The sequence below is a fragment of the Hyla sarda genome, chromosome 5 (assembly GCF_029499605.1).
Source record: "Hyla sarda isolate aHylSar1 chromosome 5, aHylSar1.hap1, whole genome shotgun sequence".
NCBI lineage: Eukaryota > Metazoa > Chordata > Amphibia > Anura > Hylidae > Hyla > Hyla sarda.
In genome coordinates this window covers 146,454,036-146,480,581 of record NC_079193.1, presented here as the reverse complement: position 1 = coordinate 146,480,581, position 26,546 = coordinate 146,454,036, and the positions used below count along the sequence as shown (strand labels likewise).

The 26,546-nt window shown below is 45.5% G+C and overlaps 1 protein-coding gene across 5 annotated transcripts in view; it reads right to left on the bottom strand.

Annotated features, from left to right (window-relative positions):
- Positions 1 to 783: 783 nt before the first annotated feature.
- AMPH (amphiphysin) overlaps positions 784 to 26,546 on the bottom strand; it is a 176,930-nt gene continuing 151,167 nt past the window's right edge. For 4 of the 5 annotated variants that reach the window (XM_056520461.1, XM_056520462.1, XM_056520463.1 and 1 more), the window contains 3 exons: positions 21,959 to 22,177; positions 4,836 to 4,937; positions 784 to 2,173 (listed from right to left, as the gene is read on the bottom strand). In XM_056520461.1, coding sequence (XP_056376436.1) covers positions 2,066 to 2,173; positions 4,836 to 4,937; positions 21,959 to 22,177 — 429 coding nt within the window. In that variant the 3' untranslated portion in view covers positions 784 to 2,065. The remainder of the gene's footprint in view (positions 2,174 to 4,835; positions 4,938 to 21,958; positions 22,178 to 26,546) is intronic. The other variant, XR_008844011.1, reaches the window with a different exon arrangement.

The following is a 26,546-nucleotide window of genomic DNA, read 5'->3' as shown; positions in this document are numbered from 1 at the left end:
TTAAATAAGAACTAAGAAAAACTAGCCTGTTCTATGTTCTTGAATATTATGTCAACAGGAGAATAATGTTCCCAGGAAACGTATGCCAGGTAACATAAATGCTGTGCAAGTTGCCAAGAGGTTGTCCAGGATTAGGACAAATATACTGGGGGTGATTTCCTAAGAGTGGAGTGTATTTATTTTATTTTTTGGGGGATTTTGATTCCTGACAGGTATTTTTTCATGATATTTACTAATGTTTTCCTATGTTTTGCTTTTTTTTTTTACACATGCTCTGATCTGTCAGATTTTATTTGGGAACATTAGTAAATATGGGGGGATTTTACCAAACGGTCAGGGACAAGCCCGTTTTGTCAGGACCACGCTCCTTTCTCCCATGGCCACACCCCCTTCTCAGGTTTTTTTTCCCATGTAAAATTGAGAGTTTAGGTTTTTTTGGCTGCAAATTGTGTCGTACCAAACGTTCCACACAATTGTGGTGCAAAATCCGAGAAAAAAAAAAAAAGAGTCACAATCCCGTTAGTAAATAACCACCACTGCCTTTCCCCAAGAAAAAATTGCGCTTCAACATTATGTTGACGTGGCCTTTTGCTGAAGGTTTACCCGTGGCAGATATTCTGCTTGGAATTGTGCTGCAGATTTTCTAGCAAAAAAATCATATTAAAAAATAAATAAATAAATGCACCAACAATATTCTTTCCCTATTATCCCCATTATAAGCACCTCAATCGTATTCAGGTCAATACAGTTCCGTAGCATTATAACATACAACTAGTCATAATATGTGGCTGAACAAAAGGTTTATTAGAGATGACACAACATTGAAAGAAACATAATAGATACAGGTGTTATTTTCATACTGGATACATCATATATTTGAAATCTTGTATATAGTGTAAGCTGGCTGGTAAAATATATCTTCTCTCCGGGGAAAATTCTTCTAATATTTTGTAAACTAGAAAGGACCAATAGTTGTGCATTTATGTTGCTTTCACCTTCTGTCGGTACTATAAAGAAAAATTCACATTATTTACGAAGACATGTTGTTAATTGCTTTGGCAATGGAAGCTAGTCGTGCTTTATAGCATCAAACTAGTAAACACCACAATGCCAAAAAGAGAATAAAGCAAAGCACTTGTCAATAATACTACAGACTTAAGAAACTACAGTAAGGGACAACATACATGATACATAACTGCATTAGATATGTCTGGAAAGGACACTGAAAAAATAGGTTTTGCAGCAGTTCCTTGGTATTAAGACATAAAATTGTGAAGGTATTGTTCATTCTGCTCTTGTTACTTTACAGTTACTAGTAAAATCATCTGCAATGCAGCAATTCAATACAATATAGACTCAGTGCACAGAAGTTAAGGTTTGTATGCTGATATAGGGTACACTTGAGTCCCACTTAACAATATACAATATATTAAACATGTACTATGTTGAAGTGAAAGTTTATTTTTTATTTTTGATATGCACAATGCATTATGACAAGTCTTTTATGGGTGAAAGAGCTTTCTGGGTCACTCGTGGTCTTGAAGAAGGCCTGGCTCCACCATGAGATCTCACAAGCATAGTGTCCTTCAGCCGTAGAATCTGGAATCCTTATATTTCAGAGGAACCACGCGTTAAATAGGTGTACACAGATAACCATTAGAGTGCAATACAAGATGCCTCTGTCCTGGACACAGTCCTAACTTATCAACTTCTTCCAATGTCATTTAAGATAGATATCAAAATGATCTTCCAAATAAATGAAATCATTCTGAATTTAGAGTAGATGGGAAAGGTTCACCTAACCTTCATTCTGACAAAGCACAAACAAACCAGTGGTTGCATACAAGTGAACAACATCGACTTTTCTCCATTTACACATTAGTAGAATATAACTTACATCTTGCTTTCATGCGGATTTTGTTTGCGCTCATATGTTTCACCAAGCTTTATCTGGGACAGGCACCAGTCTTTAACAGTTAACATTATAGTCTCAAATGTATCTGTCATCTCAGAAGGTCAGTAAACCCAAATATGAAGCGTTCATCAACATCTCTCCTCACATTATCTACTCTAATTTACGAGTAAAGTTTTCTGGAAAGAGTCCCTTGTAAGTGTTCACATCCTTGTACTCTTGCCAGTCCACTTCCCTAATGCCGGAAAGCCAACCAGCCTCCTGCAAAATAGAGAGTTCAAAGTTAAAAGCTCACCCTTCCTTATGAATCAGTCACTCATCACTTTATAGTATCTCATTGCTCAACAAAGGATTGTTTAAAGATGGTTTATGCCATGATCTAGTTTGCATCCCTAATACAATATCATCACTTAGCATCTCATGGGCACAAAAGCCTCCGATTCTAGCCATTGAATCCATTAGATGCCGCATTGAATACAGCCACAGCATCGATATTGTTTGCCAAAGGGAGAGGGCTCCCTCTGTGAGATCATTGGTGCCCCATGATTTATTTAGGTTACAATTACATCTGGGGGCCTAACAAGGGTTCCTGGGTCTGCTATTGGTTCCTGCCTATTAAAGAGAATCTGTCTGTCGGCAGTATGCTTCAGAGCCGGAGGAGCTGAACCGGTTGATTTATAATTTAGTGGGAAAAAAATTCGTAAAGTTTATATTTTATTCATTTAAAGGGAATCTGTCCGCTACAATTTATGTTCCAAACTGCTGATCCTATAAGATAGCTGACAGCTGGAAGCTGAGCCCTGACAATCAATCAAGCAGGGACAGGGATAGGAGGTCTGTCAGCTCTCAGCACTTCAGGGGCTTGGAAATGCCTCTTTGACACTTTGCACCAGAGAATAATTTTTTTTTTTATATGTTATGGAAGCGCCAACAGAGAAATGAAAGGTACTATGTGTCTCCTAGTCCTATCATCTATCAACAGAGACAGCAGAGACAGCAATTTGGAAAATTAATTGCTGTTGACAGATTCCCTTAAAATTTCTGCTCATTCTAAGCTTAGGAGTTTAGAGGGTGGTCCTAGTGATTGACAGATATCTGTACATACACAATCATAAAGGGAAAGCTGTAAACAACTAAATGAAACCCTTCAATCCTAGACATAAAAAGAGCAGGGATTTAAATGAATAAAATACAGGCTATGCTGAATCTTCAATCTCCCCAGCATACCGGTATTTTGCTATTTTTACTAGAGGCCTGCAGACCAGGCACCATGTTAAATGGAGGTTCACTTTAGAACATGGCCTAATAGATTGTCTGTACATAACAATAATAGGTAATAATGCTTTTGTGATCACTCCATCAAGTCCACTCATAATACAATTAAAGGTACTAGCAAATTTAAAGGGAAACTGTAATTTGGAAAAACATTTAACATGTTGTCTGACCTATGTGCTTGTTGTGCTCAGTCTGCTACCCCAGCACTGGCTAATGCCCATCTCTTCCTTACATCTAGCAGCTGCTGTGTTATTGTATCCAATTTCCACTCAGGCCCACCTAACTTCTTACCGTGCTCTACACATATCTAAAAATACTTCACTTACATTTTTACTTCCAGCTACCACCCTTTCCTAAAAGGGGACCAAACAAGCTCACTTCTATGAGTGCTGTGTTAGGCTGGGCTCACACATAGCATTTTGATTAGTATTCAAAGGGGTACTCCACTGGCCAGCGTTCAGAAGTAAATGTTCCGAATGCTGTTTTTGCTCTGTGGGGGTCAACCACACACCCTCGTGAAATCACGGCCACGCCCCCTTAATGTTAGTCTATGGGAGGGGGCGTGATGGCTGTCATACCCCCTCCCACAGACTTGCATTGAGGGTGTGTGATCGTGATGTCACAAGGGGCGTTGCCGACCCCGCAGAGGAAAAACAGCATTCAGAACATTTACTTCCGAATGCTGGCCAGTGGAGTACCCCTTTAAGCCAAAACGAGGAGTGGGTTCAAAACACACAATAAGGTGCAAATCTTTTCATAGTGTCAGTTTCACTCCTGGTTTTGACAAAATACAATGAACAAAATATTATGTGTGAACCCAGCCTTAATGTGCAAGCACAAGCATCTTTCTTTCTCTAACAGCCATCTGGCCATATAACTGAGTTCTATCTGGTAAAACATAGTTCCTTCCATTTTCTCACATTTCACATATGGTACCCAGAATCTTTAATTGCATATTACTGCCAAAATGAATGAATAAAATTCCCAAATTTCAAAACAAGAGTATGCTTCCATGTTGATTTTTAGCCTTATGTTCATATTTATTGTCAGACATTTTTATTCACAGTTTTTCAGGTATACATTGCTTTGTTTCATTTTTCAGCAGTTTACAGTAAAACAGGAGGTTCTAAAAATGGTGTGGTAATATTTATGGAAAACAATTTAGGCTATGTTAAAGGGGTATTCCAGGAAAAATCTTTTTTATATATATCAACTGGCTCCAGAAGGTTAAACAGATTTGTAAATTACTTCTATTAAAAAATCTTAATCCTTTCAGTACTTATGAGCTTCTGAAGTTAAGGTTGTTCTTTTCTAAGTCTAAGTGCTCTCTGATGACACCTGTCTCGGGAACCACTCAGTTTAGAAGAGGTTTGCTATAGGGATTTGCTTCTAAACTGGGTGTTTCCTGAGACAGGTGTCATCAGAGAGGACTAAGACAGAAAAGAACAACCTTAACTTCAGGAACTCATAAGTACTGAAAGGATTAAGATTTTTTAATGGAAATAATTTACAAATCTGTTTCACTTTCTGGAGCCAGTTGATATATAAAAAAAGTTTTTCCCTGGATAACCCCTTTAAGTAAAAAAACAAATACTCCTTTCTGGTATAAGTGCCCTATATAGATAGATACTTATTTAAGAAGCCTTACCTGATCAGCTGTTGTTGCAGAGGTAATAACCAAAACAACATCACCTCTTTTAAAGTTAAGTTCATCCTCATTTGCTGCCTCAAAATCATGCAGTGCTTCAGCCTAGAAACATACAATGAAATAACATTAGCAATGTAGTGGTTACTACTAGAGATGAGCGAACTTTTCAAAAATTCGATTCGGCCGATTCGCCGAATTCTCCGAAAAAGTTAATTTCGATAGGAATTTTTTCGCGGCGAATTTATATAAAAAAAAGGCTATTTCTAGCCAACATACAGCCTCTATAGGGGTATAGAATACTTTGATGTATTCCAAAACGCATATGGAGTGTGCTGGGTTAGTGAAATAATACTGTTATTCAGAATAACATTCAGATTACCGGCATCGCTCTTAGAATCACTGCCGCACAGCAGCACAATTACAGAGCCTGGTGGTGGCATCAGTGTCAGGAGACCATATAGTGACTGAATGACATAGCGTGGAGGTGTTGGCAGCATGAGGACACCATATAGTGGCTGAATGGCACAGCGTGGAGGTGTTGGCAGCATGAAGAGACCATATAGTGGCTGAATGACACAGCGTGGAGGTGTTGGCAGCATGAGGAGACCATATAGTGGCTGAATGGCACAGCGTTGGGGTGTTGGCAGCATGAGGACACCATATAGTGGCTGAATGACACAGTGTGGACATGTTGGCAGCATGAGGACACCATATAGTGGCTGAATGACACAGCATGGACATGTTGTCAGCATGAGGAGACCATATAGTGGATGAATGACACAGCATGGAGGTGTTGGCAGCATGAGGAGACCATATAGTGGATGAATGGCACAGCCCAGAGTTGCCAGCAGCATGAGGAGACCATATAGTGGCTGAATGACACAGTATGGACATGTTGGCAGCATGAGGACACCATATAGTGGCTGAATGACACAGTATGGACATGTTGGCAGCATGAGGACACCATATAGTGGCTGAATGACACAGCATGGACATGTTGTCAGCATGGGGAGACCATATAGTGGCTGAATGACACAGCATGGAGGTGTTGGCAGCATGAGGAGACCATATAGTGGATGAATGGCACAGCCCGGAGTTGCCAGCAGCATGAGCAGGCACTAGGCCTTCACAATCCCTAAGATTAAAAGATGAATTAAGAAATTTAAACCGAAGATTTTGGATAGCGGGTGCTACCTATGAGAAAATTTGAAATTCCCAGACCCAGGCCCAACAGTGGCATCAGTAACCCATATATTGCCTGAATGACACAGCCTGGAGATGGCTGATGCACGAGTACACACCAGGGCCTCACAATCTCCCCCCAAAAACACAACAATTTTATAAATTTTTGAAAAAGATTTTGGATAGCGGGTGCTACCTATGAGAAAATTTGAAATTACCAGACCCAGGCTCAGCAGCGCCATCATTTTTTTTTATTTGAAAATTACACCAAACTTTGAGTGTCCCGGACCCCATCGTGTGGGTACGAAGGACCAAATCCAACAAGCCCCCACAGCAACATCAGTAAAGCATATATTGCCTGAATGACACAGCCTGGAGTTGGCTGATTCACGAGTACACAGCCGGGCTTCACAATTCCCCCCCAAAAACACCACAATTTTAGAAATTTTTGAAAAAGATTTTGTATAGCGGGTGCTACCCATGAGAAAATTTGAAATTACCAGACCCAGGCCAAGCAGCGCCATCATTTTTTGATTTGAAATTTAAAACAACCTTTACATGTCCCGGACCCCAGCGTGTGGGTACGAAGGACCAAATCCAACAAGCCCCCACAGGTTTCATGTGGCTGTGAGATTTAGGCGCAACGTCTCCATTGCCCTGACCGGCCATTGTTTCCAAGACTTCTCGCCAGGGCAAACCATGTGAAGAACAGCGTGACACTGCCGTGACCTGCACACATGGTATGCTGAAGGGCCACTGAGACTTGTCCGGGCAGTGGAGGCTTAAGACACAGTGGAGGATGTGGAGGCGGAGTAGCACACTGTCGCAGGACCAACGGGCTGACAGAGTGTAGCAGGAAGCAGCATTGAGTACACACCAGGGCTTCAGAATCCCAAAGAAAAAACAACCATTTTTAAAATAATTTTAAGAATATTTAGGACAGAGGGTGCTACCTATATATTGCCTGAATGACACAGCCTGGAGTTGGCTGATGCATGAGTACACACTAGGGCTTCACAATCCCTCCAAAAAAACACAACAATTGTAAAAATTTATGAAGAAGACTTTTGGATAGCGGGTGCTACCTATGAGAAAATTTGAAATTCCCAGACCCAGGCCCAGCAGCACCATCAGTAAACCATATATTGCCTGAATGACACAGGCTGGAGTTGGCTGATGAATGAGTACGCACCAAAGCTTTACAATCCCTAATAAAAAAGACAAACATTTTTTTACAAAAAATGTTAACGAAAATTTAGGTCAGAGAGTGTTCTCTATATATTCCCAGAATGACGCAGCCTGTAGTTGGCTGCAGCATGAGGAGACCATTGAAATGTGTGATTTTTTTATTTGAAATTTAAATCCAAATTTTTGTCCCGGACCCCGCCGTGTGGGTACAAAGGACCTAATCTCACAAGCACCCGCAGGGCTCATGTGGCCGTAAAATGTAAGCGCAACGTCTCCATAGCCCTGACCGGCCATTTTTGTTTTTTGTACCTTTGTTTAAGAACAAGCGCATATCCAAGAGTCCAGAAGACTCTATAATGCAGGATGGTGGACCACCAAAAGACATTCTTCTATAAAATAATTTTTATGAAATAAAGTAGCAGAGTTCATCCCTCTGCGTATTTTTTTTGAAAATTTTACTTAAAAAATCACGCGCAACAATCGTTCAATGGTGTAATGGTTATTATTGTGGACAATTCAAGTTTATTGTCACGATTCGGCTGGCAGGAGGTGGATCCTCTGTGCCAGAGAGGGATTGGCGTGGACCGTGCTAGTGGACCGGTTCTAAGCTGCTACTGGTTTTCACCAGAGCCCGCCGCAAAGCGGGATGGTCTTGCAGCGGCGGTAGCAACCAGGTCGTATCCACTAGCAACGGCTCAACCTCTCTGACTGCTGAAGATAGGCGCGGTACAAGGGAGTAGACAAGAGCAAGGTCGGACGTAGCAGAAGGTCGGGGCAGGCAGCAAGGATCGTAGTCAGGGGCAACGGCAGGAGGTCTGGAACACAGGCTAGGAACACACTGGGAAACGCTTTCACTGGCACGATGGCAACAAGATCCGGCAAGGAAGGGAAGGGGAAGTGAGGTTATATAGGGAAGTGCACAGGTGAATACACTAATTAAACCAACTGCGCCAATCAGCGGCGCAGTGGCCCTTTAAATCGTAGAGACCCGGCGCGCGCGCGCCCTAAGGAGCGGGGCCGCGCGCGCCGGGACAGGACCGACGGAGAGCGAGTCAGGTACGGGAGCCGGGGTGCGCATCGCGAGCGGGCGCCACCCGCATCGCGAATCGCATCCCGGCTGGAAGAGGTATCGCAGCGCACCCGGTCAGCAGGTCTGACCGGGGCGCTGCGATTGCGAGGATGTTGCGAGCGCTCCGGGGAGGAGCGGGGACCCGGAGCGCTCGGCGTAACAGTACCCCCCCCCCCTTGGGTCTCCCCCTCTTCTTGGAGCCTGAGAACCTGAGGACCAGACTTTTGTCTAGGATATTGTCCTCAGGTTCCCAGGATCTCTCTTCAGGACCACAGCCCTCCCAATCTACCAAAAAAAATCTTTTTCCTCTGACCGTCTTGGAGGCCAGTATCTCCTTTACGGAGAAGATGTCAGAAGAACCGGAAACAGGAGTGGGAGAAACAAGTTTGGGAGAGAAACGGTTGATGATGAGTGGTTTAAGGAGAGAGACATGGAAGGCATTGGGAATACGAAGAGAAGGAGGAAGAAGGAGTTTGTAAGAGACAGGATTAATCTGGCACAAGACTTTGAAAGGACCAAGATAGCGTGGTCCCAGTTTGTAACTGGGGACACGAAAGCGGACATATTTAGCGGAGAGCCATACCTTGTCTCCGGGAGCAAAAATGGGGGGGGTTCTTCTTTTCTTATCGGCAAACCTTTTCATGCGGGATGAAGCCTGTAAAAGAGAATTTTGGGTCTCTTTCCATATGGTGGAAAGATCACGAGTTACTTCATCCACAGCGGGCAAACCAGAGGGCAAAGGAGTAGGGAGGGGGGGAAGAGGGTGACGGCCGTACACCACGAAAAATGGGGACTTAGCAGAAGATTCAGAGACTCTGAAGTTGTATGAGAATTCGGCCCATGGTAGAAGATCTGCCCAGTCATCCTGGCGGGAGGAAACAAAATGCCGTAAATAGTCACCCAGGACCTGGTTAATTCTTTCTACTTGCCCATTGGATTGGGGATGATAAGAAGAAGAGAAGTTTAATTTAATCTTGAGCTGTTTACAGAGGGCCCTCCAGAATTTAGACACGAATTGGACGCCTCTATCCGAGACGATCTGCGTGGGCAAACCGTGAAGACGAAAAATGTGTACAAAAGATTGTTTTGCCAACTGAGGCGCTGAAGGAAGACCAGGAAGAGGAATAAAATGTGCCATCTTGGAAAATCGATCAACGACCACCCAAACAACAGTGTTGCCACGGGATGGGGGTAGGTCAGTAATAAAGTCCATACCAATCAGTGACCAAGGCTGTTCGGGGACAGGCAGAGGATGAAGGAGACCAGCAGGCTTCTGGCGAGGAGTCTTATCCCGGGCACAGACAGTACAGGCCCGCACAAAATCAACAACATCCGTCTCCAGAGTCGGCCACCAATAGAAACGAGAGATGAGTTGCAGGGACTTTTTGATGCCCCCATGGCCTGCGAGGTGGGAGGAGTGACCCCATCTGAGAATCCCGAGACGTTGGCGTGGAGAAACGAAGGTCTTCCCTGGAGGAGTTTGCCTGATGGAGGCTGGGGAAGTGGAGATCAGACAGTCAGGAGGAATGATGTGTTGCGGAGAGACCTCTGCTTCCGAGGCATCCGAGGAACGAGAGAGGGCATCGGCCCTAATGTTCTTGTCGGCAGGGCGAAAATGAATTTCAAAGTTAAAACGGGCAAAGAACAACGACCACCTGGCCTGGCGAGGGTTCAGCCGTTGGGCAGACTGGAGATAGGAGAGATTCTTGTGATCGGTGTAAATGATAACTGGAAATTTTGATCCCTCCAGCAGATGTCTCCATTCCTCAAGTGCCAATTTAATGGCCAGTAGTTCTCGATCCCCGATGGAGTAGTTTCTCTCCGCCGGAGAGAAGGTCCTAGAAAAAAAACCACAAGTAACAGCATGCCCGGAAGAATTTTTTTGTAGAAGGACCGCTCCAGCTCCCACTGAGGAGGCATCTACCTCCAATAGGAAGGGTTTAGATGGGTCAGGTCTGGAGAGCACGGGAGCAGAAGAAAAGGCAGACTTGAGCCGTTTAAATGCGTCTTCCGCTTGGGGAGACCAGGACTTGGGATTGGCATTTTTCTTGGTTAAAGCCACGATAGGAGCTACAATGGTGGAAAAGTGTGGAATAAATTGTTTGTAATAATTGGCGAACCCCAAAAAACGTTGGATAGCAAGGAGTCCGGAGGGGCGTGGCCAATCCAAGACGGCAGAGAGTTTATCCGGGTCCATTTGTTATCCCTGGCCAGAGACCAAATATCCTAGGAAAGGAAGAGATTGACATTCAAACAGACATTTCTCCATTTTGGCATAAAGTTTATTGTCTCGAAGTCTCTGAAGAACCATGCGGACATGCTGGCGGTGTTCTTCTAAGTTGGCAGAAAAAATCAGAATATCGTCCAGATACACAACAACACAGGAATATAAGAGATCACGAAAAATTTCATTAACAAAGTCTTGGAAGACGGCAGGGGCGTTGCACAGGCCAAAGGGCATGACCAGATACTCAAAGTGTCCATCTCTGGTGTTAAATGCAGTCTTCCATTCGTCCCCCTCCCTGATGCGGATGAGATTATAAGCCCCTCTTAAGTCCAGTTTGGTAAAGATGTGGGCACCTTGAAGGCGATCAAAGAGTTCTGAGATAAGAGGTAGAGGGTAGTGGTTCTTTACCGTGATTTTATTAAGTCCGCGGTAATCAATGCAAGGACGCAGGGAGCCATCTTTTTTGGACATAAAAAAAAAATCCAGCTCCGGCAGGAGAGGAGGATTTGCGGATAAACCCCTTTTTTAAATTTTCCTGGATGTATTCAGACATAGCAAGAGTCTCTGGAGCGGACACAGGATAAATTCTGCCCCGGGGTGGAGTAGTGCCCGGGAGGAGGTCAATAGGACAGTCATAAGGCCTGTGAGGAGGTAAAGTCTCAGCTTGCTTTTTGCAAAATACGTCAGCATAGTCCATATAAGCCTTAGGGAGACCGGTTACAGGGGGAACCACAGGGTCACGGCAGGGAGTACTGGGAACCGGTTTAAGACAGTCCTTGAAACAAGAAGTACCCCAGCTCTTGATTTCTCCTGTGGACCAATCAAGGGTTGGGGAATGGCGTTGAAGCCACGGTAATCCAAGGAGAATTTCGGAAGTGCAATTGGAGAGGACCAAAAACTCAATTTTTTCGTGATGAGGTCCGATGCACATTAGGAGGGGTTCCGTGCGGTAACGCACGGTACAGTCCAATCTTTGATTGTTAACACAATTGATGTAGAGGGGTCTGGCGAGACTGGTCACCGGGATGTTGAACCTGTTGATGAGAGAGGCCAAAATAAAATTTCCTGCAGATCCGGAGTCCAAGAAGGCCATAGTAGAGAAGGAGAAGATGGAGGAAGATATCCGCACAGGCACAGTAAGGCGTGGAGAAGCAGAGTAGACATCAAGAACTGTCTCCCCTTTGTGCGGAGTCAGCGTACGTCTTTCCAGGCGGGGAGGACGGATAGGACAATCCTTCAGGAAGTGTTCGGTACCGGCACAGTACAGGCACAGATTCTCCATGCGGCGTCGTGTCCTCTCTTGAGGTGTCAAGCGAGACCGGTCAACTTGCATAGCCTCCACGGCGGGAGGCACAGGAACGGATTGCAGAGGACCAGAGGAGAGAGGAGCCGGGGAGAAAAAACGCCTCGTACGAACAAAGTCCATATCCTGGCGGAGCTCCTGACGCCTTTCGGAAAAACGCATGTCAATGCGAGTGGCTAGATGAATAAGTTCATGCAGGTTAGCAGGAATTTCTCGTGCGGCCAGAACATCTTTAATGTTGCTGGATAGGCCTTTTTTAAAGGTCGCGCAGAGGGCCTCATTATTCCAAGATAATTCGGAAGCAAGAGTACGGAATTGGATGGCGTACTCGCCAACGGAAGAATTACCCTGGACCAGGTTCAGCAGGGCAGTCTCAGCAGAAGAGGCTCGGGCAGGTTCCTCAAAGACACTTCGAATCTCCGTGAAGGAGTGTACAGAGGCAGTGATGGGGTCATTGCGGTCCCAGAGCGGTGTGGCCCATGACAGAGCTTTTCCGGACAGAAGGCTGACTACGAAAGCCACCTTAGACCTTTCAGTAGGAAACTGGTCCGACATCATCTCCAAGTGCAGGGAACATTGTGAAAGAAAGCCACGGCAAAACTTAGAGTCCCCATCAAATTTATCCGGCAAGGATAGTCGTAGGCCGGAAGCGGCCACTCGCTGCGGAGGAGGTGCAGGAGCTGGCGGAGGAGATGATTGCTGGAGCTGTGGTAGTAGCTGCTGTAGCATCACGGTCAGTTGAGACAGCTGGTGGCCTTGTTGCGCTATCTGTTGCTACTGCTGGGCGACCACCGTGGTGAGGTCGGCGACAACTGGCAGTGGAACTTCAGCGGGATCCATGGCCGGATCTACTGTCACGATTCGGCTGGCAGGAGGTGGATCCTCTGTGCCAGAGAGGGATTGGCGTGGACCGTGCTAGTGGACCGGTTCTAAGCTGCTACTGGTTTTCACCAGAGCCCGCCGCAAAGCGGGATGGTCTTGCAGCGGCGGTAGCAACCAGGTCGTATCCACTAGCAACGGCTCAATCTCTCTGACTGCTGAAGATAGGCGCGGTACAAGGGAGTAGACAAGAGCAAGGTCGGACATAGCAGAAGGTCGGGGCAGGCAGCAAGGATCGTAGTCAGGGGCAACGGCAGGAGGTCTGGAACACAGGCTAGGAACACACTGGGAAACGCTTTCACTGGCACGATGGCAACAAGATCCGGCAAGGAAGGGAAGGGGAAGTGAGGTTATATAGGGAAGTGCACAGGTGAATACACTAATTAAACCAACTGCGCCAATCAGCGGCGCAGTGGCCCTTTAAATCGTAGAGACCCGGCGCGCGCGCGCCCTAAGGAGCGGGGCCGCGCGTGCCGGGACAGGACCGACGGAGAGCGATTCAGGTACGGGAGCCGGGGTGCGCATCGCGAGCGGGCGCCACCCGCATCGCGAATCGCATCCTGGCTGGAAGAGGTATCGCAGCGCACCCGGTCAGCAGGTCTGACCGGGGCGCTGCGATTGCGAGGATGTTGCGAGCGCTCCGGGGAGGAGCGGGGACCCGGAGCGCTCGGCGTAACATTTATTACTGTGATAATTATCAGAAAATTTGAAAAAAACACTACCCAAGAGTGTTTAATAACCCCATACATTGCACCATAAATGTTGAAATTTAAATTAAGCATGTATGTATGTATTTCAAAAATCCTAAAATTAAAGGCCCAAGCCCAGAAGCATCAAGAAGTCAAGTAGTTCCTGAAAGAATCAGGAGCAGTCAGGAGTAGGCATCAGCAGTACCCAAGAGGCTTTAATAACCCCTTACATTGCACGATCACTCGCGAGATCGAGCAATAACAGGTTTGTTATGCCCTCAGATGTCCGGGACAGCACGCGCGCTACACTGAACGGACCAGCGTGTGTCTATCTTTCACCGACAGGTGCGGGTAACCCGCTGAACCCAGTTCGCGATAGGGATCAGGGATTGCAATTATTTGCCAGGAAAGAAGAATCACAACTAAGCGCGGGTCATAAGCTAGGGTTCATTAAGTCCCTGCCCTTTGTACACACCGCATGTCTCTACTATCGATTGGATGGTTTCGTGAGGTCCTCGGATCGGCCCCGGCGGGGTAGGAGAAGGCCCTAGCAGAGAGCTAAGAAATTAACGTGTTGAGGACCCAGGGCGTACCTGTACGCCCTGAGTCCGCTTCAGATCTATAACGGGGGGCCACGGCATGGCCCCGCGTCATAGCGGGTCAGGCCAGGCCTCTAACAACGGCCGGGACCCGTGGCTAATAGCGCGCGGCATTGATCACGCTGCCGCGCGCTATTAACCCTTTAGCTGTCCGGGATGCCGCGATTTCACCGTGGCTATCCCGAACAGCTCCCTGAGCTAACCGGCATGATTTCACTTTCATTTTAGACGCGGCGTTCAACTTTGAACGCTGCGTCTAAAATGAAAGTGAAATCATGCCGGTTAGCTCAGGGAGCTGTTCGGGATAGCAGCGGTGAAATCGTGGCATCCCGGACAGCTTACAGGACAGCTGGAGGGTCCCTACCTGCCTCCTCGCTGTCCGATCGCCAAATGACTGCTCAGTGCCTGAGATCTAGCAGCAGAGTCAAGCGGCAGAATCACCAATCACTGGTTTCTTATGAGAAACCAGTGATCAATGTGAAAGATCAGTGTGTGTCTTTAAAACTGCAAAAAAACACTGCAAAAATAAAGTGTAAAAAAAGTGAATAAAGATCATTTAACCCCTCCCCTATTAAAAGTTTGAATCACCCCCCTTTTCCCATAAAAAAAAAACAAAAATAAAAATATAAATAAACATATGTGGTATCGCCGCATGTGGAAATGTCCGAATTATAAAAATAAATCATTAATTAAACTGCACGGTCAATGGCGTGCGCGCAAAAAAATTCCAAAGTCCAAAATAGTGGATCTTTGGTCACTTTTTATATCATGAAAAAATGTCCTATCAATGCAAAAATGGTACCGCTAAAAACTTCAGAACAAGGCACAAAAAATGAGACCTCATACCGCCCCATACGCGGATAAATAAAAAAAGTTATAGGGGGTCAGGCATCAGGGAGGCAATTATTTCCTGAAAGACACAGAATGAGTCAGGAGCAGTCATTCGCAGTACCCAAGAGGGTTTCATAACCAACCCCTTACATTTAAAGATGAATGTTGAAATTTGCATTAAGCAGTAATTTAGCTACTGCTAAATATCCAATAATTGAAGGCCCAAGGCCTGAGGGCAGGGAGGCAAGTAGTTCCTGAAAGACGCAGAATGAGTATGGAGCAGGCATTCACAGTACCCAAGAGGGTTTCATAACCCCTTATATTTAAAGAACAATGTTGACATTTGCATTAAGCATATATTTAGCTACTGCTAAACATCCAAAAAATAAAGGCCCAAGGCCAGAAGCATCAGTGAGGCAAGTAGTTTCTGAAAGACACAGGATGAGCCAGGAGCAGGCAATCGCAGTATCAAAGAGGGTTTCATAACCCTAATTGATAACCCACGAGGGTTTCATAACCAACCATAATTAGCTTCTGAAGTTTTTTGTCTAACTGCTCAATGATGATGTCACGTCCCGGGAGCTGTGCATGATGGGAGAATATCCCCATAGGAACTGCACCGCTCCCGGGACGTGAGTCATCAGAGAGCAGTTAGACAGAAAACAATAACTCAACTTCAGAAGCTAATAACTATTGGAAGGATTAAGATTTTTTAATAGAAATAATTTACAAATCTGTTTAACTTTCTGGAGCCAGTTGATATATAAAAAAGTTTGGCCTGGAATACTCCTTTAACAGGTACTAAATGGTACAATACTTGGATGTACCTATGCGGTATGCACTGATGAAGACAGTAATATGCCTAACTATACGCAGAAAAAAATCTGTATTTTTGTAAAACACCAGACGGTGGATACTATTGTTTGGACTTTGACGGTATGGAGCACCTTGACAGCTTAACAGGTACTAAATGGTACAATACTTGGATGTACCTATACGGTATGCACTGATGAGGGCAGTACTATGCGTAACTATATGCAGAAAAAAATCTGTATTTTTGTAAAACACCAGACGGTGGATACTATTATTTGGACTTTGACGGTATGGAGCACCTTGACAACTTAACAGGTACTAAATGGTACAATACTTGGATGTACTTATGCGGTATGCACTGATGAGGGCAGTAATATGCCTAACTATACGCAGAAAAAAATCAGTATTTTTGTAAAACACAGCCGGTGGATACTATTGTTTGGACTTTGACAGTATGGAGCACCTTGACAGCTTAAAAGGTACTAAATGGTACAATACTTGGATGAACCTATGCGGTATGCACTGATGAGGGCAGTTATATATGCGTAACTATAAGCAGAAAAAACTATTAAAAAAAACAAAACTGCCGGTGAATACTATTGTTTGGACTTGCACAGTATGTAGCCCCTTGACAGATTAACAGGTACAAAATGGTACAAATGCGCTACAGTCCACTGAACAATCACGTATTTCTGAACAGCAGCAGAACCCAACAGTGCAGCACCACAAAAAAAAAAAAAATCCAGGGATTAAACCCTAAATTGCACTCAATTCTGAGCAGCAGAAGATTTGTGGAGCAAAAAAAAAAACTCAATTGGGCTGAAAAATGAGGAGATAAGATGCTTCAGAACGTTCAGGCAGCTTGGAGATCTGTATGAGGCAGCTGACAGCTATCTGCCCCTCTCTGCTGCAATGCTCAATAACGTGAATATGATCCTTCTCAGTGTAACAGCACAGCACTCTGCACTCCTGCCTTTCCCTAATGCTGATGTGACTAGCAGTTGCAGTGTAACGCTGTGGTATGAGCTATTCACACACACACAGTCCCGTCCTCTCCATCTGAGTGCATAGATGAAATGAAGTGAGGCAAGATGGCCGCCGATTATATAGGGGCTGTGACATCACAGGGGTCAGTGAACACTGATAGGCTGCATCTCACATGTTGTTACGCCGAGCGCTCCGGGTCCCCGTTCCTCCCCGGAGCGCTCGCCTCACTCTCGTTACTGCAGCGCCCCGGTCAGATCCACTGACCGGGTGCGCTGCGATACCGCCTCCAGCCGGGATGCGATTCGCGATGCGGGTGGCGCCCGCTCGCGATGCGCACCCCGGCTCCCGTACCTGACTCGCTCTCCGTCGGTCCTGTCCCGGCGCGCGCGGCCCCGCTCCCTAGGGCGCGCGCGCGCCGGGTCTCTGCGATTTAAAGGGCCACTGCGCCGCTGATTGGCGCAGTGGTTCTAATTAGTGTGTTCACCTGTGCACTCCATATATATACCTCACTTCCCCTGCACTCCCTCGCCGGATCTTGTTGCCCTTGTGCCTAGTGAAAGCGTTCCCTTGTGTGTTCCTAGCCTGTGTTCCAGACCTCCTGCCGTTGCCCCTGACTACGATCCTTGCTGCCTGCCCCGACCTTCTGCTACGTCCGACCTTGCTTCTGTCTACTCCCTTGTACCGCGCCTATCTTCAGCAGTCAGAGAGGTTGAGCCGTTGCTAGTGGATACGACCTGGTCACTACCGCCGCAGCAAGACCATCCCGCTTTGCGGCGGGCTCTGGTGAATACCAGTAGTGACTTAGAACCGATCCACTAGCACGGTCCACGCCAATCCCTCTCTGGCACAGAGGATCCACCTCCTGCCAGCCGGCATCGTGACAGTAGATCCGGCCATGGATTCCGCTGAGGTGCCACTGTCAAGTCTTGCCGACATTTCCACGGTGATTGCCCAGCAGTCCCTAATGATCACCCAACGAAATCACCAGCTGGCATACTTGACCACCGTGACACAGCAACTGCAGTCACAGATACAGCAGCTGCTGCCGCAGATACAGCAACTGCAGTCACAGACACAGCAGCTGCAACTGCAACAACCATCTCCTCCGCCGGCTCCTGCAACTCCTCCGCAGCGTCCGGCCGCTCCTAACCCCTGCTTGTCCCTGCCGGACAAATTTGATGGGGACTCTAGACTCTGCCGTGGTCTCCTTTCTGGAAAGGCCTTGTCTTCGGCCACACCGCTCTGGGACCGCAATGATCCTGCCACAGCCACAGTCCAGTCCTTCTTCGCTGAGGTCCGTGGTGTCTTCGAGGAGCCTGCCCGAGCTTCTTCTGCCGAGACTGCCCTGCTGAACCTGGCCCAGGGTATTTCTTCCGTTGGCGAGTACGCCATTCAATTCCGTACTCTTGCTTCCGAATTATCCTGGAATAATGAGGCCCTCTGCGCGACCTTTAAAAAAGGCCTATCCAGCAACATTAAAGATGTTCTGGCCGCACGAGAAACTCCTGCTAACCTACATGAACTCATTCATCTTGCCACTCGCATTGACATGCGTTTTTCCGAATGGCGGCTGGAGCTCCGCCTGGATATGGACTTTGTTCGCACGAGGCGTTTTTTCTCCCCGGCTCCTCTCTCCTCTGGTCCTCTGCAATCCGTTCCTGTGCCTCCCGCCGTGGAGGCTATGCAAGTTGACCGGTCTCGCTTGACACCTCAAGAGAGGACACGACGCCGCATGGAGAATCTTTGCCTGTACTATGCCGGTACCGAACACTTCCTGAAGGATTGTCCTATCCGTCCTCCCCGCCTGGAAAGACGTACGCTGACTCCGCACAAAGGTGACACAGTTCTTGATGTCAACTCTGCTTCTCCACGCCTTACTGTGCCTGTGTGGATATCTGCCTCTACCTTCTCCTTCTCTACTATGGCCTTCTTGGATTCCGGATCTGCAGGAAATTTTATTTTGGCCTCTCTTATCAACAGGTTCAACATCCCTGTGACCAGTCTCGCCAGACCCCTCTACATCAATTGTGTTAACAATGAAAGATTGGACTGTGCCATGCGTTACCGCACGGAACCCCTCCTAATGTGCATCGGACCTCATCACGAAAAAATTGAGTTTTTGGTCCTCAGGTTCTTTGGCCCCAAGAAGAGGGGGAGACCCAAGGGGGGGGGGGGTACTGTTACGCCGAGCGCTCCGGGTCCCCGTTCCTCCCCGGAGCGCTCGCCTCACTCTCGTTACTGCAGCGCCCCGGTCAGATCCACTGACCGGGTGCGCTGCGATACCGCCTCCAGCCGGGATGCGATTCGCGATGCGGGTGGCGCCCGCTCGCGATGCGCACCCCGGCTCCCGTACCTGACTCGCTCTCCGTCGGTCCTGTCCCGGCGCGCGCGGCCCCTCTCCCTAGGGCGGGCCGCGCCGGGTCTCTGCGATTTAAAGGGCCACTGCGCCGCTGATTGGCGCAGTGGTTCTAATTAGTGTGTTCACCTGTGCACTCCATATATATACCTCACTTCCCCTGCACTCCCTCGCCGGATCTTGTTGCCCTTGTGCCTAGTGAAAGCGTTCCCTTGTGTGTTCCTAGCCTGTGTTCCAGACCTCCTGCCGTTGCCCCTGACTACGATCCTTGCTGCCTGCCCCGACCTTCTGCTACGTCCGACCTTGCTTCTGTCTACTCCCTTGTACCGCGCCTATCTTCAGCAGTCAGAGAGGTTGAGCCGTTGCTAGTGGATACGACCTGGTCACTACCGCCCCAGCAAGACCATCCCGCTTTGCGGCGGGCTCTGGTGAATACCAGTAGTGACTTAGAACCGATCCACTAGCACGGTCCACGCCAATCCCTCTCTGGCACAGAGGATCCACCTCCTGCCAGCCGGCATCTTGACACATGTGATTCAGGGTTAGCCCACCTACCTTCATTCCCGCCGCTGTTTCCCGCCCTCCCATAATCCCCTGCCCCATGTACTCACATGTGGATCCGCCATCTTAGGTCTCCAATAGCTTGGAACACTCTAAAATGGAGTTTAATGAAGCGATTCCCACGATCGAATTACGGCGATATTCGCATTCGTTGCAAATCAAATTTTTCATGAAATTCGTAACAAATTTGGGTTCGTCAACTTCGATTCGCTCATCTCTAATTACTACAATATACCGTATTTATCAGTGTATAACACACACTTTTTAAACTTAATGTGCATCTGAAACCCTAATTCGATAATTCCTTTTGCTTGGAGGAGCTTTCTGGTTTTTTTCGTTTTTTTTCTGCTTACTCCCAGGGGGTGCACAATATGGTAGTCCTCATAGCAATAGCTGTGTTCAGCTATACAGCCTAAGGAGCTCGGATGTCGCGTTGGTCACCGTTATAAAATGGCCAAGGCCGGGCTGCTGATCTTGAACAAACAGCGGCACTGCGGCCACTTCAAATTAGTGACCTACAGCGCTGCCAGGTCTGATTAATGATGTCCTTGATGTTGCGTTGAGCCGCGCAGAGGACATCACATGGGGGGGGATCACATGGGGGTGGAACATATGGCACAGAGGGGAATTAGAGGGGGAGGGAACGATATGCCTTGGGTAGGATGAGAGGGGGAGGGAAAGATGTGGCACGGGGGTGATAAAAGGGGGTGAATGAAATTGCACAGGGGCCAATGGCACAGGGGCCATTGAGGTTGAGGGGGAGAAGATGTGGCACAGGGTGATCACCCTGAAGAATGATGTGTTTGAAGAAGAAATAAAGCATATCCGCACTCACCGCCGGGTTAGGCTGTCGGAGCTCCTATATGGAGAGTCACACCGGACCGTAGCTGCAGAGACATTGTAGCTACGGTCCAGTGTGACTCTCCATATAGGAGCTCCGACAGCCTAAGCCGGCTGTGAGTGTGGATATGCTTTATCTCTTCTTTACACATATTTTATACTATTCTATTTTTCGTTTATATCCTAGCACCACCGCCTAGGCTTTTCTTCATATGTTTGGTCTCGCTGAGCTACATCCGTTTGGCTTTCAATATTAACCCCTGAGATTCATACTAGCATTTGGTGCCTTCCTACACTTCTATTCACATAAGCCTGAAGAATGATGTGGCAAAGGGAGGAAACATAGTTGTGGGAATCATGTGGCATTAAGTTCAGAGCTTCCAAGTCATTTATTTCCTTGTTAAAATGAGGGTAAATGTTATATACCAGTGCGTGTTAATATTGTACATAATATAATAGACTATGTTCATATGTAGACGGCGCAACTTGGTCAAGGCGCCCCCTCCCATAGACATGAATGAAGGGAGCGTGTCTTGATGTCACAAGGGGGCAAGGGGATAAGTTTTAAACTGCACTTATTAAACGCAAAGCAAGGAGGGGATTTGGAAAGAGGAGAGGTCTGGGTCTTTCCTTTATATGTGTATATACTGAGGTTTTTCAGCCAAAAAAGTGGATTGGGCAGAAAGGAGAATTAAAAGTCCATTGCTTTTAAATCCATTCTTAATTTTGGCTAAAAAAAACTACCAAGTGGGAACCCAACCTTATCTGGTGATCTGGCCAAGTAGGCCGAAAACGTTAACCATAAGGCTGGGATTCAAAGCTGGAAGAGTATTCAAAGAGTATTCAAAGGGAATAGGAAAAAATAAAGGAAGGATTTAGACTTCTACTTCCTGTTGGATCCCCTTCTGACTTTGGCTCAAAAACAGCAGTGGCAGTAATCCAAAGTGCAAACCCCGGCCTATTGGAGGGCGGGGGGATTATCATTGTTGTCTTTTGAAAGTGTGTTTTAAAGTCATTTATCTTTGCTTTGAGTGAGATATTTTTCATACAATCACCGCGGGGTTGATAAATTTGACGCACAAAAACAACAAATCACTTCAAAACACCAATTTGTACCATGATTCCACCTCATCTCTGTGAGTTTTCCCACACTTTTTTGTGACTTTTTAAAAGCGCCCTCCAAAGTCTGGGCTGGTGTAGATCTTTCAGTTTTAAGAGGGCTTGTTAAAAATGAAAGAAGTCATCTAATTGGTTGCTATGGGCAACTGGGCAACTTTTCTGGACAGGTTTTGATAAATCTCCCCCAAAGTGCTTTGGCGCACATACAACGTTGTATGTGCCAAATATAAGCAAAGAAAAGAGGCCCTAAAGACAATGATAAATGTCCTCCATTCAGTTTTGAGAGATGTTCAGAAAGGACATTTTGTATGCAATATTAAGCAGGTGATTTTAAAGGTACAGTACATCAGTATATGTATTAGTTTTCTACAACAGGGTTTGGATACAAGATGGTAAAGATGTCTACAGACTACATTTGTAAGTGATATATATGCAGTATAGATTATCAGGGCAGCAAACAGTACAAACTAATATTCTAACCTTAAACAGGAAGCCAGTAGGTATTTCCTGAGACGTAGCGCTCTCAGATGTGGGAAGATTGTTACTGTCACTGCCGGTGCCCTCAACTTGTTCAACAGATGAATAAGGGATGGCGTCAGTTTCATCTTTAGTTTCTACGGGACTTTTTGCTTCATATTCTCCTTCATCTTCATGATTCGATGCTGGTTCTATTACAACGGATGGTATGCAGGGGATGTCCTGATGAAACATAAAAGATGTTTACACGAATAAAACCATTCTTTCTATTGAAGGGATAATAAAAACAATAATACACTATTTGATTTATTATTTTTTATAAATATACTTAGACAGCCGCAAAATTGCAAAATTTGGAGCATACTGTAAATGTTCATTGGGGGAGATTTCAAAAACCAATATCAAAACCTGTCTAGAGGAAAAGTTGCCCAGTTGCCCGTAACAACCAATCAGCTGGCTTCTTTCATTCTTAACAAGGCCTCTGCAAAATGAAAAAAGCTATCGGATTGGTTGCTATGGGCAACTTTTTCTTTGCATAGGTCTTGAGAAATCTCCCCCATTGTGGCCAGATAGTAGCTGTTTACTGGGTACTGTAGTGTTTGTTTGCTTCTTATTTAATAAAGGTCCATGACAGATCACCTAAAGCAAAGCTCCATTCAAAAACTACACTTATATGTTATGCTCAATGCAGGGCCTGAGGAGATGCAGTGTGACACAAGGAAAAAAGCAAGGATTTTGCAGGTATTTTTTGCCATTCACGGACCCTACAAGCAGACATAAAATGGATTAAAGGGGTACTCTGGTGCTCCAGTGTTCTGAACATTTTGTTCAGAACGCTCGGAGCCGGAGGCCGTTATTGTGACGTCAAGGCCACACCCCTCATGATATCACTCCACGCCCCTCCATTCATGTATATGGGAGAGGGTGTGTCAATAGACACGCCCCCTCCCATAGACATGAGTGGAGGGGCATGGTGTGACATCACGTGGGGGCGTGGCTGTTACGTCACTACCACCACCGAAGGACCCCGACGTTTGTTTCGAATGCCTGGTGCTGTGGGAAATAGTGGGAAGCCTCAGCAGCGGGACCGCAGCGATCAGACACCTTATCCCCTATCCTTTGGAGTACCCCTTTAAGGACTGCCACTCATTTACTGGTCTACTCATAGCTCTATAGTTCCTTATGCTTTTGGCTTCCATTCTTGGCAATCTCCATATTGTTTTTGTTATTTTTCTATATTAAGGCTAAGTTCGCACAGTGTAAAATGAAAAAAAAAAAATAAATAAGTATAAAAGCAGCTTTTATTTTTTTTTTTATCTAAAAATGTGTTCTTTTAAACTCTGTGCAAAAGTGGGCATAAAAGTACATATATATATATATATATATATATGAAAATAAAAATATATAAAATAAAATGGCAGTAATTCCAATGTTTTTTTTTTATACAATGTGATAGCCACTTTTGCATGGAATTTAAAAGAACACATTATTAGGTAAAATGCCACTTGTCTTCCACATTATCGTTTCTCCGGAGCATGCTATATCCCTAGGGAGGTACTTCCACGGTACTCATGCAATGATAATACTTTTAATAGGTAGCAAAGAAAATTATCATAGCCCTGGGGTATTATGTAAATGTATACAGTTTTGGGGGTGCATGACTTAAAGCCATTGAGAAACACAGTTCTGCATAATGCATACAATACAATACCATGTTTTCTTCACATCATACAATATAGTGCAGTGCAACAAAGTTTTTCACTTACTTAAGTGTTATTCATTTTACTGAAGTATTATTGCCATCTACTGGAAACATTGGGAAAGTATTTTTATATATACTGTATTCTCTTTCCTGACACATCAAATCTACATCTCTAGGGCCACGTTCACACAGAGTAAAACGAGCTGCATTTTTTATAATGAACACTAGCTGAGTACCCGGCGTTGCCCGGTTTTTCCTTCCTAATTCTTGTTGTGGAGGAAAATAAACAAAGGAGGAAGCTTTTGACTTCATATGCAGTCCTCATATATTGTTGTCACATCCCGACCTCCTATCCCATCATCATATCCCGGCCTTCTATCCCGACCTCCTATCCCGACCTCCTATCCTGTCCTCCTATCCTGTCCTCCTATCCCGTCCTCCTATCTCAACCTCCTTTCCCTTCCTCCTATCTCAGCCTCCTTTCTCTTCCTCCTATCTCGTCCTCCTATCCCGTCCATCTATCCCGTCTTCCTATACCATCCTCCTCTCCCGTCCTCCTTTCCCGTCCTCCTTTCCCATCCTCATATCTCGACCTCCTTTCCCGTCCTCCTATCCAGTCCCTCTATCCCGTCCTCCTATCCTGACCTCCTATCCCGTCATCATATCCCGGCCTCCTATCCCGACCTCCTATCCCGACCTCATATCCCGTCCTCCTATCCCGTCCTCCTATCCCCTCCTCCTTTCCCGTCCTCCTATCTCGACCTCCTTTCCCGTCCTCCTATCTCAGCCTCCTTTCTCGTCCTCCTATCTCGACCTCCTTTCCCGTCCTCCTTTCCCATCCTCCTATCACGTCTTCCTCTCCCATTCTCCTTTCCCGTCCTCCTTTCCCATCCTCATATCTCGACCTCATTTCCCATCCTCCTATCCCGTCCTCCTATCCAGTCCATCTATTTCGTCCTCCTATCCCGACCTCCTATCCCGTCCTCCTATCCAGTCCATCTATCCCGACCTCCTATCCCGTCCTCCTATCCCGACCTCCTATCCCGACCTCCTATCCCGACCAGTAATATGTGTACCAGTTATTGAAATATCTCCAGCTGTACGGAAGTTATGTGGGAACATACATTTCCCATTGATTTGCATGGGACTTTAAACAAAAACCCCGACCCTCACAAATGCGGGTAGTTACGAGTTAAATTAACTATCCTATATTTTAAGTGGACATATAAGTAACATGTGACCAAGTATTATCGAAATATCTCCAGCCGTTTGGAAGTTATGCAGTAACATATATTTCCCATTGACTTGTATGGGACTTTAAACATAAACCCCGCCCCTAGCAAATGAGGGTGAGTAAGGGTTAAATCACCTATCCTATGTTTGTTGTTGACATATAAGTAACATGTGTGCCAAGTTTAGTTTGTTAATATCTTTAGCCGTTTGGACGTGATGCTGAAACATACACACATACATACACACACACGTTGAGTTTTATTTATATAGATGTTCATACAATTATTTACCACTTCCCAGGGTATTCACTTTAGGCTATGTTCACACATAGTAAAATGAATAGCAAAATACATCCATAAAATACGTAACTTTCTTTTTTTTTATTTTTTTTATTTTTTTGGGGGGAAAACTGCCATGGTAGTTTTTAAGCTAAAGCCAGAACTGTATTCAAAAGGAATGGGGATTTTAAAGAAAGGACTTATACTTCTCCGTCTGGCTGGATCCGCTTCTGGCTTTGGCTCAAAAACGCAGTGACCGTTTTCTAAAAAAAAAAAACAGAAAAAAACCTGTGTGGAAACTTAAAAACAAAGTCAAAAATCAGTAACAAACAGCAAAAAAACACAAAAAGGAAAAAATGCCAAGTGTGGTTGGTGATTCATATTTCCCAATTGGCTCCCAGATAGCATCTGCCACATTTGGCTTTGAAAAAAAAAAAACAGCCTTAGGCTGGAACTCCACTGAGGTTTTTTTTTTTTGACAGATCGCCCGTTGCAATTCTCCTGTATAATGTATAGATGCCGTGGCTGCTCTTCTATGGTCCCCTGCACTGACGTATATATACACATATTTATATTTCCCGCAGAGCTGTGATTGGCCAGATGGTTCCAGCCTGAACGAACAGTGATGTGAGTAGTACAGAGCAGAGATGCGAGCGCCGCATCTCTACTATATTATGGGCGATCGCATCGGGTGTCAGACTGACACCCGGGGCGATATGTCTATAGTACAGGTACTACTACTAACATCAAGGAACAGTGTGTTCCATGCTGGGAGTAGTAGTACTACATAAAAAATGTGGGGGGAAAAAGAGATAAAAAAGTTAAACACACACACACTTTATAAAAAAAATTTATTAAAATTTTGTTAGAAAAAATAAACATTTAGTTAAATACATTTTTACATCCCTACTGCATCCTTTTTTTTTTTTTTTTTGGTACCCAACTATTTTGTAAAAAAAAAACGCCAAAGGGGCCAAAAAAGGCAAATTCCACAGAAAGGTAAAAATGCATGAAAAAATGCCAGAGAAAACGCCAAAACGCAGGGGAAAACTGTGGCAGTTTTTCTAGCGTTTTTTCTGGCGTTTTTATGCCACAAAAATTGCAGGGCAAAAATCTCAGTGGAGTCCTAGCCTTAGGCCAGCTTCACAAGCAGTAGTTTTAAAGAACACACCACATTTTTCTGGGAATTTTCTAATGTGTTTTATTTATTTATAATTTTTTTTATGATCAAATGTTTATAGTAAAATATAAAACATATTGCAAACAATGTTCTAGGTTTCTTATTATTTGCCATTTTTCCTATCGCTTTCCTTATAATGCATATAAATGCATGATAGAAATGTAAAACAAGAAAAGCCACCAAAAATGCTTGAAATTA